Source organism: Dendropsophus ebraccatus, chromosome 10 (assembly GCF_027789765.1).
Source record: "Dendropsophus ebraccatus isolate aDenEbr1 chromosome 10, aDenEbr1.pat, whole genome shotgun sequence".
NCBI lineage: Eukaryota > Metazoa > Chordata > Amphibia > Anura > Hylidae > Dendropsophus > Dendropsophus ebraccatus.
This window is the reverse complement of record NC_091463.1, coordinates 38,063,695-38,081,787: the sequence shown is the minus strand read 5'-3', so window position 1 is coordinate 38,081,787 and position 18,093 is coordinate 38,063,695. Positions and strand designations below refer to the sequence as shown.

General features: G+C 41.4%; 1 protein-coding gene across 1 annotated transcript; it reads right to left on the bottom strand.

Moving 5' to 3' along the window:
* Positions 1-2,202: 2,202 nt before the first annotated feature.
* LOC138766391 (uncharacterized) lies at positions 2,203-3,200 on the bottom strand. The gene is made up of 2 exons (XM_069943970.1): positions 3,085-3,200; positions 2,203-3,007 (listed from the first exon to the last, which is right to left on the bottom strand). The coding sequence occupies exons 1-2, from the start codon at positions 3,198-3,200 to the stop codon at positions 2,203-2,205; spliced, it is 921 nt and encodes a 306-aa protein (XP_069800071.1).
* Between the last annotated feature and the right edge of the window lie 14,893 nt (positions 3,201-18,093).

The window sequence follows — 18,093 nt, the reverse complement described above, 5'->3', positions numbered from 1 at the left end:
AGCAACAGAGGACACACAAGCAGAGACAATTGAACCACACTCAGAGACTCCCGATCTGGTGTCAACAGCTGACAATCCCACACAGACAAATGCTGCAACATCTTCCACCAATATTGGGAGAACTTTTAGTAGTCTGCTAAAGCCTGGTAAATCTGGTATAAGACGTCCACAGGTGTGGGAGGATCTGATAAGGGTCACCAGGGATGCATTGTTAACTGTTGATGTGAGAATAGAAAAATTGAAAGAAGAGTTCTTGTCCCATATAACGCGCCTAGAATCCAATGCTACCTATTCTAGCCCTTTATGTCCAACAGAATATTTCTTTAAAACAATTATTGATGATATACGCACAATGACACAAATTGCATAAATAGCAAAATTTGTGAGATATTGCAGCGTCAAAACCAACCATTCAGAGGCTCATTGCCACAGCCCTATCAACCAAGATCCGAGCAACAATCTTTTGCACAACAGCCCCACCCATAAGCTCAGCCCATTTCCCATCAGACAAGTTTCCAACAGTCTGGGTCATGTGTACAACCCATGTCCCATCAACCGACATTTCGTCCCATATCCCAACCCCAGAATTACCATCTTTCCCCCATGCCTCCTGCACCACGTTTATATTCCAGTACCCAGTCTTTAGACATGCACGCAAACCCACTCCCCTTGTTTGAGTACCACAATCCTCAAAGCAGCTCACTGGCTCAAACAACCACAAGGTCACTGTCCGATTCTCCAGCCAGTGCCCGAGCAATGGGACAAAATCCTTTGCCTCCACCTCCAAGTTGCCACTCCACACCATGCCAAAACTTGAAGACATCACACTTTGAAACAGAAGACATCACACTTTGGCTAGAGCAGAGAGTCAGGGCTCCCCTCTCCCCTGAGTGCTTTGCACTCAGGGGAGAGGGGAGCCCAGACTCTCTGCTCTAGCCAAAGTCCCCATGAAACTGAAGACATCACACTTTGGCTAGAGCAGAGAGTCAGGGCTCCCCTCTCCCCTGAGTGCTTTGCACTCAGGGGAGAGAGAAGCCCAGACTCTCTGCCCAGACAAGTTTCCAACAGTCTGGGTCATGTGTACAACCCATGTCCCATCAACCGACATTTCGTCCCATATCCCAACCCCAGAATTACCATCTTCCCCCCATGCCTCCTGTACCCCACATTTATATTCCAGTACCCAGTCTTTAGACATGCACGCAAACCCACTCCCCTTGTTTGAGTACCACAATCCTCAAAGCAGCTCACTGGCTCAAACAACCACAAGGTCACTGTCCGATTCTCCAGCCAGTGCCCGAGCAATGGGACAAAATCCTTCGCCTCCACCTCCAAGTTGCCACTCCACACCATGCCAAAACTTGGCTGAAGCCTCTCCGCATTCCACCACCTCATCCGTATCCTCTCCAAACCCTTCTACTCCACCTTATACATCATCTTTCCCCACCCCTGCCACATCACTAACCCACCATGTCAAATCTTTTTCTGATTCCTATTCCCTTCAAACGCCAAATCCCTTTGGCAACCGTACACGTCAAGAAAACCAATCTGTACGTCGCAATGCAAGTGACAGAGCAACAATGGCCAGACAGGGATTGGAAAATCCTTTTCAAAGATACTCCTAGTATTCTAGTTCTAAAGGAGAAAAACTTTCTCAATCGGTTGGGAAAAGTTGTTGAGAAAAAAAAAATAGTTTTGTTTTAAAAAATGTTTTATTGGAGTGTAATATTTTACAATGGATCCAAACAGTGTTATGTTTGTTGAAAAATGTTGTAGTATTTATACTATTGACATTTGTTGATTTTAGAATAAAATTTTATTCTACAATTTTTTATTTTTTTTTATTTACGTCGATTTTAAATTAAAGTCAGGACATCATGTGGATTTTTCTTGTCTTCTGCACAGAGTCTTGCCTCCCCTCTCCCCTGTATTATTAGTCAAAGTCCCCATGAAACAGAAGACATCACACTTTGGCTAGAGCAGAGAGTCAGGGCTCCCCTCTCCCCTGAGTGCTTTGCACTCAGAGGAGAGGGGAGCCCAGACTCTCTGCTCTAGCCAAAGTCCCCATGAAACAGAAGACATCACACTTTGGCCACTGCATGGGTCAGAAATGCTGAAAAATAAAAGAATAAAAAATATTAAAGTACAGTTCAAATCATTCCTTCTTGCCAGTCCACCCACCCGACATTGGAAAGGAAATATTCAGCAAACTGGTCCCTCATCTGGTTGACTGCTACTGTTGATCTTCGTGGTGTCCTTTTCGGTAAGCTCTGATGAGATTGGCTCTTTAGATAACACAAAGTTATGCAGTACAACCGCAGCTTTGATCAGTTCATCCACGACATCTGGCTGAAGTTGAATGGGCCGGGTAAAAACTCTCCATTTTGCCATCAGGATTCCAAAGGCACATTCTACAAAACGTCTTGCTCTGGTGAGTCTGTAATTGTAGATCCTTTGGCGGTAGTTAAGGCCACGACTGGAATATGGCTTCAGAAGGTTCTCGCACATCTGGAAGGCCTCATCAGCAACAACAACAAAAGGCACAAGAGGTCCATCAGTTCCAGGAAAGGGCCTTGGATCAGGAAGTCCAAAAGTTCCAGTGTAAAGCCGTCTACCCATAGAAGAGTTCTTGAAGACTCTGGAGTCGTTGGTCCACCCAAATAAACCAATGTCCACAGCTACAAACTTGTACTGGGCATCAGCTATGGCCATCAGGATGACTGAGAAGTACTTCTTATAGTTGTAAAATTGAGAGCCGGTGTTCTGAGGCTTCTGGATTCGGATGTGCTTCCCATCCACAGCACCGACACAGTTGGGAAACTGTGTAACTTCAAAAAATTTGTCTGCGATGTCCATACATTGCTGTGCTGAAGGATGTGGAATGAAGTCCTCTCGAAGAGAGTCCCACAGGGCCTTGCACGTGTCCCGCACGATTCCAGAAATGGTGGATTTTCCTAGTCGGAACTGAAAATGCAGGGAAGAAAAGCTCTCTCCTGTGGCAAGATATCTGTAAAGAAAAAAAAAAAGGTTGAGTAAAAATAAAAAATAAAAAAATAATTTATTTTGGGATATTTAATTGCATACCTCAAAGTAACCATTAGGCGCTCTTCTGGAGAAACGCTTCTGCGGAATCTGGTGTTCTGTCGCTGGATGGTTGGACCCACATGCCGAAGAAGATCCTCAAAACTTGACTTCGACATCCTTAAGTAGTCAAAGAACTTCTAGGGGTCTCTGCATAAAGGGTTGCATAGGTACCCCGGGTCATCCAGCAGGAGGTGATTGGGTGAACCCAAAAACGTCGTCCAGATCGTCTCTTCCTAGCACGCCGACAATTTTTCATCCGGATCATCATGATGTCGAAGCTGTAAAGCAAATGAGAAGCCTTCATTCCAAAAAAGCCTTCTTTTATAGCCTCCGGGGAAGCAAGGGGAGGAGCTGGAAAAAAAAAATCACAGTGAAAAACGGACACAAACGGAATTACAAACGGATGACAACGGAAGCAAACGGATGGCATGCTTCCGCTAATTTTACTAAAATAAAAGGATACACTAACATTTTTTGGTATCCGTTTGCATCCGTTCACATCCGTTAGCAAATCCGTCAATAGCTATCCGTTCAGCAAAAAAGAACGGATCCGTCAGTTTCATGTAAAAACACTAGTGTGGCCGAGCCCTTAGCCTAACAGTGACCCCTCACTAAGGCTACATATTGACCACAACAAATACTACACTAGACTAACAGGATGTGATGGAAGAACAATGTCTTCCCTGAGTAAGTTCATAAGAGAAACAGATCGCTGATCTCAGGGAGACCAGCCAAAGATAACACTGCTGGCTGCTAGTGAAAACGGTCAATGCAATAAAATCCTAGTTGCATTGCCCCCTGGGAAACATGGATATTTAAAAAAAAGGCCTGTGGAGTCTCATTAACCCCTTAATGTCAAAGCCAATTTTCGTTTTTGCACTTTTGTTTTTTCCACTTTATGTTTAAAAGGCCATAGCGCTTGCATTTTTTCACCTAGAGACCCACATGAACCCTTATTTTTTGCGAAACTAATTGTACTTTGCAATGACAGGCATTATTTTTCCATAACATATGCTGCCAAACTGGAAAAAAATCATTTGCGCTGTCGAATGAAAAAAAAAAAAGGAATTTGTTTTGATTTCGGGGAGTTTTGCATTTACGCCATTCGCCCTATGGTAAAATTGACTTGTTATACATGTTCCTCAAGTCATTACGATTACAACGATATGTAACATGTATAATTTTTCTTGTATCTGATGGCTTGTAAAAAATTCAAACCATTGTTAACAAATATATGTTCCTTAAAATCGCTCTATTCCCAGGCTTATAACGCTTTTATCCTTTGGTCTATGGGGCTGAGGTGTCATTTTTTGCACCATGACATGTACTTTCTATCGATACCTTGGTTGCGCATAACTTTTTATAAAAATTTTTCTGGATTTGATGCGACCAAAAATGCGCAATTTTGCACTTTGGAATTTTTTTGCGCTGACGCCGTTTACCGTGCGAGATCAAGAATGTGATTAATTAATAGTTCGGGCGATTACGTGCGCGGCGATACTAAATATGTTTATTTATTTGTTTATTTATTTATTTATCATAAACGTAAAAGAAGAAATTCTGGGTGCACTCACCGGTCAGTGGCAAAAGTATTTCTTTATTCAAAGCTTGTATATGAAAGCATGGTTCCTGCAGGCGGAGGACGCCAAACACCCTCCACTGATGATTACAGCTGTTTCACGCCCACTGATCGGCGCTTCTTCAGATCTGAAGAAGCGCCGATCAGTGGGCGTGAAACAGCTGTAATCATCAGTGGAGGGTGTTTGGCGTCCTCCGCCTGCAGGAACCATGCTTTCATATACAAGCTTTGAATAAAGAAATACTTTTGCTACTGACCGGTGAGTGCACCCAGAATTTCTTCTTTTACGTTTATGGACAATAGACACTTTGTTTTAACTGGAGTTATGCACCACCTGTAGCGATTATTATACACAGAGCACTTTTTTGGCACGCTGGCTAATCTACATGTTGCATAGTGCCGAACCCTATATCTACTACTGACTTTTATTTATTTATATTTATAAAATGGGAAAAGGGGGGTGATTTGGACTTTTAATGGGGGAGGGGATTTTTATTTATAAAAGAACATTTTTACTTTTATTTTTACTTTTTACAGGCCATAGCAATCTATTGCCGAGCCGGGATCAGCGTAATTCTGACGCTGAGGCCCGGCACGGGCAGGAGAACGGATCTCCCCCCGCGATCGCATCGTGGGGGGGGGAGATCCGTCCCACTAGACACCAGGGACATGTGGATCAAAGCCTCTAAGTGCACCTGTCAGGTTTGATAGCTGCACTAAGAGGCTTAATTAGCCGGCACAGCAACGGGACCCGCACCGCCTAATAGAGGCACTGCTCTGAACACCCCCGCGGCACCATGACGTATCAGATACGTCATGGGTCGCTAAGGGGTTAAAGAGTCTCAAAACACAGGACTAGCCAGATATTTCTGCGGGAAGGACAGAGCCAGACCCAGACTATAGAATTGAGTCTATGGGAGGGGCATAGAATGAAACGGAAGCACGCGGGGACAAGCGGCAGAATTTGCAGCAAGTTATCTGCGTGATTTCCATAGTGTCCATATACCCTTATATTACATCCTGACAATCCATGTGGGAGGAAAGCGGCATGGCATTGCCATGAAAGCCCAAAAGGGATGGGAAATGTGTGAGAGCACTGACCTCAAAGACTACTGGGAGATGTAGTCTGAGCAGTGCGTGGGAAGAGGAAACAACAATAGAGAAGGAGCAGGCAGAAAACTGCATTAGAGGAGCGGAACTACTTTACAACCACATGAAGAGTGTCAGGGAGAAACATAGGTAAGAACCTTGCACAGTTTGGATTTTTTTTTTAACAAGGCTTCCTGGAGTTTCCTTTTAACAACCAGATTTTCTTAACAACCGACTTTCTTATATACTTTACAAAGCAAATGATATAGGATGTGTCAGGTCATTTGTATTGCACACAGTCAGATATTAATGGGGAGATGCTAATATATAACGTAGACCGATTGAAAGAGATAAAGGCAATTGGTGTGGGAACAAAATAATATTAAAAAAAATATATTTTTAAAGTTTTATGTTTCTTATTATTTTGCATGTCATGGAAGCAGGAAAAGGAAATTTTATATATAGAAACCTAATGACACATTGATAAAACAGCAAGAGTATTTTCTTTTATAAATAGGCTATAACTACAACAGGTATTCTGCTATCTCCTCCTGTCTGCACCAAAGGCCTGTTCTTTACTGTTCCATCTGGAAATAGCCATGTGGTTTAAATGAGAGTAGCCTGTGAAACGGGGTTAGATGTTTCAGTTGTTGGGGAGTAGAGGCGGGAGAGTCCGGAGGGAGGACGGGGTGACAAATCCTGGAACAAAGAGTGAGGCATTTTATTTATGAGCATCTTATTACAGGCCCTGTTTTGAATTTCTTTTTAAGACAGTCGTGTCTGGAAGAGTAAAATATGAGGGGAACATTGCCAGAGCAGTGATGCGGGATTTCACATCCTCTGATACAGAATAAAAGGGGCCTTGTGCTCAGCTGATACTCTGTATGTTTTAACCTCCTCTTTGTAACATAAATAGACGTATCCTTAAAAAGCACGCATAATTTTTACCCCTAAGCTGAAGTGACGGATACAAGTATTTCAGGGTGAAATTTTCTAGATATAAGTTTTTTTTTTTGTTTTTTTTAGTTCTAGAACTCTTTTGTTCATGATTCCCAGTCTGAGGTTTCCTGATTCTCTTTTCAAAGGGGTAATATTTTATACGCATTGACTTGTAATCTGTATCTTTCAAATATTGATAGGATTTCTTATAATAGTTAAGAGTTTATATTGTACCTTCTTTAAACCTTCTTTAACTTTGCTCATTTTCTCCAGATCAGCCAAATTTTAAGTGAAATGTTCAGAACTTTTTCCTCTTATGCCTTATTCACACGTCAGTATATTTTTCCAATCCGCAAATTTCAGTCAGTAACAATCCGCAAATTCAGTCCGTATTGCATCCGTAAAAAAATACGGACCCCATAGAGTTGTATTGGGTGTGTCAGTTACTGTCTGTACTAGGTCCTGTCCATTTTTTTTTTGCGGAACGGATTGCAGCCCAGTACACAACACGGATGTGTGTATGGGTCCATTGAAATACATTGGTCCTATTTTTCTGCGGATCCGCAATTGCGGACAGGAACAGGATGTGTGAATAGGGCATTACTCGTAGATATAGTATATTACATTAGAAAAACTGTTCCGCCTACCTCCACGAGCAGTGACGCTCTTTTCTGGTATTTTCTTTAACTAGTATTGAAGTTCAGCCCACTTTATTTCAGTGGATGTGTGTGGCATTCCCAAACACAGCAGCCATATAGAATATACAGGCTTTGTTTATGGAATAAAAAATATATATTCTTCTGATATCATACAAGTTGTCTTTCAAAAACAATAAAAAAAATTTCTATCATATTTTAGCCTTGGGTGCCCTAATTCCAAAGTGTTTTTACTACACACCTTCCCCATTCCGACATAAAGAAGTTTTACAGCTTGGTTGACTATCCATACTTTTTAATTAATTGTCAGATGGGTGGGAAATGTATTGCAAATGAAGTGTGAATTCTAGGCTAAGAAGGTGCAATAAGTGGACTGAGAGGGTGTGAATTATATTTAGCAGGTGTGATTATGGAGCTCATAATCACACTGTTGTCTTATAGTTCTAGGTTAGGGGTTCGACTTTGACCAAAAGCAAAATCTGCATGCTCTCCCTGTGTTTGCACATATAGCATTTTTACTCCTATTTACCGTTTTAGAATTTAGATTGTAAGCTCATATCGGAAACAAGGTGATGGTGAACTCTATGCATCACCATGGAGTATGTTGCTGCCATTAAAGTCACTTACAGAAATGAATAAATTTGTTAAAACACTCAAATGTCTACAAAAAGCAGACAGGGTCACATAGGAATCAACATGGGATACCCCACCAGTGCAGGTTTACATGATCAAATTTCCATTTACTGTAACATCATAGCATAATGCACATTTGTTTACATTCTATATCCTGTTCACTAAAAGGCAGGCCAAGGGGACATTGAGTTTCTCCAGCACTGGAGGCACACGAGGATCACTCCGGGATTTTCATTATGCACAATAGTCCAGTAACATCCATAAAAAAAAATGTTGCCACCCGCCCCATAAACCACTGACCCAGCATTGTGGTTATGATAAAATCACAGCAAAACCTCAAAAATGCATTCCCCTGTCAACATAGCCTTACTGCTGTGCGAATCGACATGTCACATGACTTCTGCTTGGTGATTGAAATCGGACTCCTCGTCTTATAGAAGAAAGTTAACTATGCCCGGTATAGGAATTTAACAGCACTTATTGAGGATGAAACAAGGTACACATCCCTTTGTGGTCTAGGTCCTTCTTAAGACCCTATTCCACGGAACGATTATCGTCCGTATTTGGCCGATATCGGCCGCTACAGACGATAATCGTCCCGTGGAATAGAGTGCAACGATCAGCCGACATCGTTCATGTCGGCTGATCGTTGCAATCGCTTGTTTTTCAATATGTTGAAAAACAAGCGACTGATACAGCAACGTTCTGCTGCTGTCGCTCCGTTGAATAGGAGCATCGTCAGCAGACGCTGCTGTATCCTATGGGCTGCCCGGACGATCAGCGATCCCCCGGGCAGCCCCCCCTCCCCCCCGCAACTCCGCGCCGCCCCTCCCGTACTCACCTGCTCGCTGCTGCCGCGTCGAATAGCGGCGGCAGCGAGCAGGGAACGAGGAGCAAACGAGCGCTGAGAGCGCTCGTTTACTCCTCTAAACGACCCGTGAAATAGGGGTATTACTCACCTAATAATAGAATGAATGACAGCACATATGAAAAGATCATGCCTTTACACATTCAGGAGCAGTGGGAGACAGGACACTTTTCCAACTCGGAACACCAATCGTTTTTCTGGCTTTTATGGAAGAGACTATTCATATAGTATAGTCACCATTCAAACTGACAAATGCATAAAGAAAATTCCTGAGTTGTACATCTTTATCTGACAGCTTCAATACATTCTCATTGTAAGCGTCAAACCCAAAAGTGTCAAAAAATAATAATTCTTTGAATATATTATGAGTGTTCCTGAGATGTTTTTAATAAATGCTCAAAATAGTTTTTCCATGTTAAACTTCTGGTGCCTGTGATATAGAAATGCTGTGTCTCCTAAATGTAGGTTTTAGTTTTCTTTTAATGGACAATAAAAGGCACAAAGAAGAAATATTGTGTGCAAGAAAAAATGAAATGTCTCCTCTGCTCCCCCATCTTTTGATGTTGTATTATGCGCCTACTTAAGCCGTCCTTAGAAGCAGAGATGAATTTTATAATGGCACAAGAATGATCCCCTTTACTTGCTGAACTTTTACACTGTTTATATACTTTTTTTTTTTTTTTACTTCTGTGATACTTTCTGTTGCTACATATTATCCATTAGTTGTAATACCCCTTTCCGGATTGCAGCAATTCTGTTGTAACTGATCTGTGGCATCATGCCATATCACACAGAATAGAGGAGTTCAATGGTTCAAATAAAGCTAAATATCTGCCTGCAATCTTTTAGTAATGCGTTGAGCTAAACATTTGCATGGCATATAGATGAGTTCCTGTTTAAAAAAAAAACAAGCAAACAAATAGAATTAAACAAAAAAACACAGTGTTTATGTGTGTATTTCCTTGTACATTCTGATTTAAAGGGATATTTGTATTACAACTAATATAAGTAAACTTGTAGGACTTGTCAAGTTAAAGGGGTTGCACACTTTTTAGTATATTTTTCAGTGTTCATGCTGTGTCACAGAACGGTCACTGTCTGTGAAGTCCGTGGTGAATCTGTCCATAAGATGGCTGACATGTGACCCTGCCCCGCCCCAAAGTGTCCACCACTGAGCCTGTATATGCTTATGAAGGACATTGTAGGTGGGGCATGCTCCTCTATGTCGGCCATCTTATAGACAGACTCACCACAGAGTCTTACATCACAGTCTGGAGGAGGGATGTCTGATTCTAGCAGGGTACACAGGGAGCTGCTGTCAGTATATACAGTGAGTACAATTTGCTAATACCGTACACTAAACAATTTTACTATAGAGTGGCCAACAAGTATAACTATATTAGTTGGGATTGGAGCAACCCTTTAGTTGTTATTGTCATTGCATTTTTTTTTTACTTTGTGACAGGACCAGGGGTAAAGTGGTAGAAGGAGTGTATGTTTCACCAAGATTTCTTTCCTATAAGTGTTAAAAAACAGGTTGAGAGGAAAATCTGTGTCCCCGTTATAAGGTTTCGGAAAGACCTTGTATTAGACATGTTCCCAACCCACCACATGCACAATTACTTTTTAATGGTGGCCATACTTTATGTATCCAAACACTAAATTGGTTGGTTAAATATCCACTGAAGAAACATCACCTAGTATACAATCTTTTGTTAATTCAGCCATGCACATGTTATTCCATATTCACCAAACTTAATTCCATTACAGTCCTCCAAACAAGAGAGTAACTAGAAAACTTTTGAATGCCCCCCACCTCGACGGACCACTAAGTTGTCAAGTGAAGTCATAACTGCTAGCACTGGTCAGGAGTTCTTGGAGTTAAAGGGATGTTTGAAGAACCCCTGAGGCTACCAGGTGCTGCAGGTGATGACAGCTCAGGGGGCCCGGTGTATTGCAGGAGCAGGCCATTGGGCCCCCTCATGTGGCAGGCCCCGTAGCAGCAGCTATGGCTGCTACAGTGGTAGATACACCCCTGCTTTCAATCTGCCGCATGTAAATAATAACACAATTATATAAATAGGCGTCCTATAACACTGTGATAGTGCTAATGCAAAGCTAAAGAAGTTGTCACTATTACAGTCTATTATCTATGAACAAATCCATATTGATGGCAGTTTTTGAAGTGATTTTCTTGTAGTATATATTATGTTAAAGAGGTGGTATAAATCACTGTATTAGGCAGCAATAAAGCTCCATCCTCCATAAAATGCATAACATTTGCTCCCCCAGGCTCAGTAATGGAGGCACTGGATATTGTCATTAGTCTGATTCCCACATAGAAGTGTCAGTATCATCTCCTTATGGAGGGGGCAGATATTCAGGAGGGATTCAATAGGATAATTTTGTCCTAGTTTAAACATTCAGGTTTTGCCATAATTATAGTTAATTAGATGTAGAAAAGAGAGCCGGCCCCAAGCTGAGGAATTAGTGCAGATTCCTATCAAGTAAAGAAATCCCACAGAGTCGTTCCAAAGTTAGGGTGACAAGCAGGGGATGTGAGAGACTAGAACTATAGGCATCAGGGGAAATACTCTGTGAACTGATGTAATCTTTTAATTACTCCACAATTCCCTTTATGTGCACTGGAAACAGCATCTAGTTAGGTGCCCTAAAAAATCACTCGTCTGAATAAACTTTATAGACGGAAAAGTTCCTGAGTATATTAGCGAGGATTAAAGAGAGAACACATGAGTCGGAAGGCAGCCATCTTTCATCTATGTAGTAGACTCTGTACGCAGATCAACCGCTAATGTTTCGGGGTCATTGGGGAATAGTCCTTGACCATCAATTACCCTTCATCTCCTGTTTTATTTGGAATGAATAAAGAAAAGGGTAATGCCTGGCTAGAAGATGAAGAATTCAATGATTTTACCATGGCATTTCAATAGACTGCTTTTCCTTTGTCAATGTCAGACTGCACGAGTATAAATTAAATTATGACAATATAAGTAAGCTATGGAGTGCAACAGGATTATTTACAAACTTGGATTGGCCATTTACAGTTGACACGCATCCAAGTGATGGACCTGATCAAACAGGGATAAAGTGCTGCAGTCATTCCAGTTGCATATGTGTGTGTGTGTGTGTTTGCAGCAGCTTCACAGAGCGTGTTTAACTTTTATAATACAGAAAAACTGAATGGAAGTGACTGGAGCATTGTGGCTGTTACTGATGTAGGCTATGTGGCTAGCATTGATGGGGCACTGTCACCTAGGTCATACTTTGGTAGGCACCAGTGGGGCATTATGACTTGCCTACATTGAGTTATCAGGGGCTGGTATTAGTGAGGACGCTATGGTTACATTCATAAAGAGAAAGTACATTGACCAAGATAATTTCTTGCAGTGGTTTCAGATGTCACTATAAAGTGTTTGCGGCTCTACTGAGACTCCATTAACAGATTTGACAGTGATGATGGAAATAGGGGTCATTCAATTATTTTCCTTTTTTTCTCAGAGAAATAGGGTGCCACCAGAGCTGTCTGAGTGTGGTTTACCCCTCCCCATAGAGAACACAGGTTGGCATGAAAGCTCTTTAACATGGCAGTTATGGAACTATTGTTAAATGTGACTGTATAGACCATGGGTCTCCAAACTGCAGCCCTCCAGCTGTTGCGAAACCACAACTGCCATCATGCCTGGACAGCTATAGCTTTGGATTTGGCGGTCCAGGCATGATGGGAAATGTAGTTTTGCAACAGCTGGAGGGGCGCAGTTTGGAGACCCATGGTATAGACCACTACGGAGCACTATGGATTTCACTGTAGAGATTTTGGGGCTGATACTAGTTAAAGTGCCATGATCACAGGCATGATGGGGAAGTACAGTGGTCTGCACTATACAGTAGCTAGTAGAGATGAGCGAACCGGGTTCGGGTTCAAGTCGATCCGAAGCTGGGGCTGCTGAACTTGGATAAAGCGCTAAGGTTGTCTGGAAAACATGGATACAGCCAATGACTGTATCCATGTTTTCCACATAGCCTTAGGGCTTTATCCAACTTCAGCAGCCCCCGCTAATCAAATGCCGAAAGTTCGGATTCGGATCGACTCGAGCATGCTCAAGGTTCGCTCATCTCTAGTAGCTAGCAATTGTTGGCATGGTGTTAGCATTGAGAAACTTAGGGTTATATTACACAGCCCGATCATAAACTGTAAACAAGCACCAATATGCCAGATCGGCACTCGTTTACTGAGCAATTACATAGGCTGAATATCGGGCATTAGTGGTGTCCATGCAGCCCTTGCCTTTAGTGTAAAATAATAAAGTATTAACTTACCTTACCACGTTCCCTGGTGTCATTGAGCCTTCCTCTGTATCCTTGGGCCTTCCCTGGTGTCTGCAGCTCTGCCTTCTGTTCCAGTCTCTAGACTGACAGGCTGTCAGCCGCTCAGCCAATCACTAGACGTGGCCTGCCTTGGCCAGGGATAGGTAAGGTGAGTTAATATTTTATTATTTTATTCTAAAATCATCAGCCGTCAGCCGTGCATCGCTATTAAATCACCCAATGATTTTAATCTGGACTAGAGATGAGCAAAGCAAATCTGACACATTCCGATTCGCAGCAAATGAGGCATTTGAGTCGCCTCATTGCAATTTGCGAAATCGCCAGATTCGCTTCACAAATTCGCTAAACATGTCGGTTGCAAAAGCGAATGCACATGTTAGCTTAAACTTACACAGTTGCATACATTACGCACTTGCATACATCCCAAGATAAAGATTCGCATATTCCAAAAATTATTGTTATAACCATTCCGATCATTGAAAAAATTGTTCGTATTGACGACAATTAGCAATATGTTCATACAAACATATCAACATTTACGAACATGTTTGCTCACCACTTTTTTTTATGAAATTCGTTTGTATGTAATACGCGGAAAGAATTTCCGATTGCTTCGCTCATCTCTAGTCTGGACCGAAAGAAACAATCATCAGCTGATCGTTCTCTCTATTGCACAAAGCGATAATCAACCGAATCGCCCTGATTTGGCCGATTATCACTCTGTGTAATAGGGCCCTTAGACATAGAGTTTGTTTCACATAGATATCAAAGATATGTAGGTCACCTTTGGCACTGATGGATACAGATGCATTGAGATCAGATACAGATCCAAAGTAGTGAGGTTACGTGATTTATTGGTTACTACAATGAACTGGTGCCTTTATCAGCTACACTACCTATACTCATACATGATGGAGGCATCAGTGTGGTGCTGTAACCCATAGTAACAAATAAAGGATTTAACCAGATGCCATTGAACTGAAAAGGCATCAGGGTCAACTGATGTGAAATGTGTTATGAATTTGTTTCTGCATTTGTTGCATGCATCGTGAGAAATTTGTGCAATATGCAAAGACTGAAATGTCTTTCACCTGGTATCCATTCAAGTACTGCATTTCTGCTTTCATATTAAAGGGGTAGTCTGGACGGGAGGTCTTTTTTCACTATTGCCTGGGAGGGGTGGATTAATACAATGACGTCTACTTACATCCCCTGGCTTTAGCACTGGGGCCCACATTATGCTGCTCCAGTCCTTCGCTCTCCTGTCACTTCCTGAGACGGGGCTTGTGACGTTTCAAGCTTGCCCAGCCATTCAGCTGCGGTAGTGGGGTTCTGCCTCTGCCACTTAATGCTGAGTGGGCTTGTGTAGTTTTACAAATCCACATTTAGCCAATAGAAGCCTATGGATCCACATTTCTTTCTGGAGTTATGGATGTTACATCCGTAACGTCCACAAAAAAATCTGGATCACCTTAATTTAAACTATCACCTTTCCATTTTTTGTGGATCCGCACAAAATACAGATTGTAGATGCACTATAGAGGCACTAAGGACAAATTTTTAGCGGATTATCGTTGATGATTGCCAACATAATATACAGTCCTGAAAAATCCTGAAGATGTGAATGAGGGCAAGATGCTCCAGATAAAAAGACTTTTAATACTACAATTTTGAGACACTACCTAAATCATAGTCAGTAACCCGACCAATCCTTTATATTTCTAATGTCTGATGTCTTCACTAGATTAGAAAAATTGGTTGCCACTTTGTAGACTTCAGCTTCTTGTTGTGAGTTCTTGATTTGTTCCTTAATAATCCACTGCTGACACTCTCATTTGTCTACTTTCTATATCTCCACATCCGGCTTTCTCCAGTAAATGTGTCAAGTGTCAGCAGACATACCAAGGGAGTAGACTGTGAACAGATTGATTTCTTCAGCCTTTGCTAAGTCGAGGAACCTGGTTATTGTATGACAACAAAACAGAACTTAATGGGGGAAAAACTGTAAAGGATGACTCACTCTGGAGATGTCTTAATTATAACTTGAATGGTGCATAAAGGAAACAAGATGCCACATATTTGTACTGGTAATAAGATACAATGGTCCCTCAAGTTACAATAGCCTCAGGTTATAATATTTTTAACATACAATGTTCCTTTCTGGAAAATTGTAACTTGAGGCCATAATCAACATGCAATGCTATAGACAGTCCAAATGTGTGACACTGGAATGACTGGAAGACTCGACTACTAAAAGTAGACATTTCACTGGTAAAACACCTGTATTACTGAAGCTCATAATATCCCTAGAGTTCTATATCCCACTGTTCTGTATGCCCATACTTTGTATAATCAGTGGGGTGCACTTTGCATGCAGCATAGAGAGGCGTAACAGTGCTAGGACCCAGGGAACCCTAACCCTCCTCCTTGACACTATTCAACACCCAAATACCGTAAATGTTTTTTTTTTATTAAAATAAAAACTCAGACACAGACATCCAAATGAACAGATGTTCTAAATGCTTTTATCAATACCTATTCAGTTGGGTAGGCAGTCAGGGAGTGAAGGATTTGCTTGTAAAATAAGATGAATTGGGCACAAAGTCAGAGATTGTGAAATGCATTTAGCAAAACTAAATGTATTGTCTCGGATTTGTTACTAATGAAATATCTGAGATGAAACATACTGTTTTTCTGATCTGTTTTTTTTTTTTTTGCTTCCCTTGGTTATAAAGAAAACCAACTTGTCTGATCTGCTGCAGTAGTATTTCAGACATTTGTTTTACAACAGGCTCCTGGACGTCAATTAACCAGATGATTTTAATAGAACAATGAGATGAGCATGCGTTGTGACATTTGCAGCAGTTATCATGCAGTAAGGGGAGGTGTTGAGTTGTCCTCATCACCAATTGTCAATGAAGCAATTCTGTGTTACCTGCCTCCAGCTTGTAACAGAGGTGTTACCTTTCATTATAATCCTGCCTGTGATGAGAATAAGATGAGCGCTGAAAGCTGATCTCTAGTCTAATGCTACGAGTTAAAACTACAAGCTTATAGGAGTTTTTGAATTTAGGTAGTGATGTGGAAAGTGGTAAAGGATATCAAAATAAAATGTGTGTTAATAATAAAGAGATATTCCTTAGGATGACAATGGACACCTTAAATCTTTGCTACGGAGGCCTCTTCGTTGGTCAAATTTGTCATACATCATCTCACTCTCTGGATCCACATTTTTTCATTTTTTATTTTTCACCCATTAATAAATTCACTGGCCCTAAAAGTAAAATTGTGGCCTAATAGATATGCACCTAGAATTTTACCTTATTGTGGACAAGCATGGATACGAGAGCCCTGATGCTCACCAAGTGGGGTCTAGTTTAATAGATTTTGGGACTAGTTACCGCTAAATTGTGACGGACATCATGAGAATACTCTCCTGGTACAGTATCTCCAGGGTTGTTTTCTTTTTAGTGGACACACTAAGTGGATCTTGTCTTAGGCTCTTAATAGGGTCTACCGACAATGTCCTTTGTGGGCCTAGGGAGCTTTAGAAAGTAGTATAATTGCATTTATATGTGTTTTTATATTTGGGCGCTGTAAAGGGGCTGTTTTCAGACAATAATCACTTAACACATTATGACCTTGTTCAAGTAGACCATTTATAGTTGTGGTTTGTAGTTGGGAATTTATCCCTTGTATTCATCCAGTATTGTACATGCTTGTTGGTGCCAGTGATCTTAGACTTAACTGGATCAGCTCATGTATTAGGCTTATGCATTCAGTAACTCCTTTTGATATGTATATATCCTGTTGTCACTAAACTGGAGGAGGAACACTATCCTATTTGAGTGATGTGCACCTCAACCAGTCTCCGAGTGGAATCCAGCCAGGAGTAGGATTCCTCCCTCTAGTTTGGAGTGACATAGGTTAGGACACATCGTAACCCACCTTGTTGTGGGTTTACCATCTTGGACACCCTACCAACATGGGCGGTATGTTTACATATATTTTTTAATCTGCTAGTCCTATGGCATCCTAACATTTGGAGATATCTCTTCATGTTTTTGTTACATGCACACCTCATAGCAATATAGATATGCCGACCTGTACAATACCTTTATGCACTTGGTATGTAAGCAGGACAAGAGCATGTTTTCATTGTTTATATTTCGATATGATGACACACTGATTGATGTACACACAGTAAGTATTAAGGGACTATTACATTTCCTGTTTTGTATAAATATCTGCACTGCTACCACAGTTTTTATGCTTGAAAAAAGACCCAGTGTAGATTTGTCTAACCTGCGGATAGTTTCCCTTTAATGTCCTCCATGTTGCTGCTGCTTCTGAGGGTGTGCTTTAAAGAAATATGGAGGGTGTGCTTTAAAGAAATATGGAGGCAAGATCTCTTCTTCTGTGCATTTAGTATATGGGAGACATCATAGCAGCGAGTCTTCACCTAAATAAAATTAGAGTTGGAGTCTGTAGAGGAAAAACTGATGAAAAATTGAAAATCTATCTATCTATCTATCTATCTATCTATCTATCTATCTATCTATCTATGTCTCTATCTACGCAAAGGAAAATCCACAGTATCCCAGTATAATGGAAATTTCAAGCATGTAGTTTATTCATTCATGTACGATTTCAAAACATCATATGAAGCAAACATGAGGACGTGACGTTTCAGCGGCCATCTGCCACAATTTTTACTCTTGTCCAATGTGCTTCAAGGTCTAGTGAGACCAATAGGGAGCACTGCCCGCCCCCTACTGTCCCAATCCGGTCCCCCCTCAGCCAACCTGTTCCATTCATTATCACTAGAAAGAGGCAGGCCGGCTGGGGGGATCAGTGATATGGGGGCAAGCAGTGCTTCTAATGGTCTCACCAGTCTG

Coding starts and splice junctions, on each gene's coding strand:
- LOC138766391 (XM_069943970.1), bottom strand. CDS start 3,200: ATGTCGAAGTCAAGTTTTGAGGATCTTCTTCGGCATGTGGGTCCAACC. Junction 3,008..3,084: donor CGCCTAATGGTTACTTTGAG/GTATGCAATTAA, acceptor TTTTCTTTACAG/ATATCTTGCCACAGGAGAGA.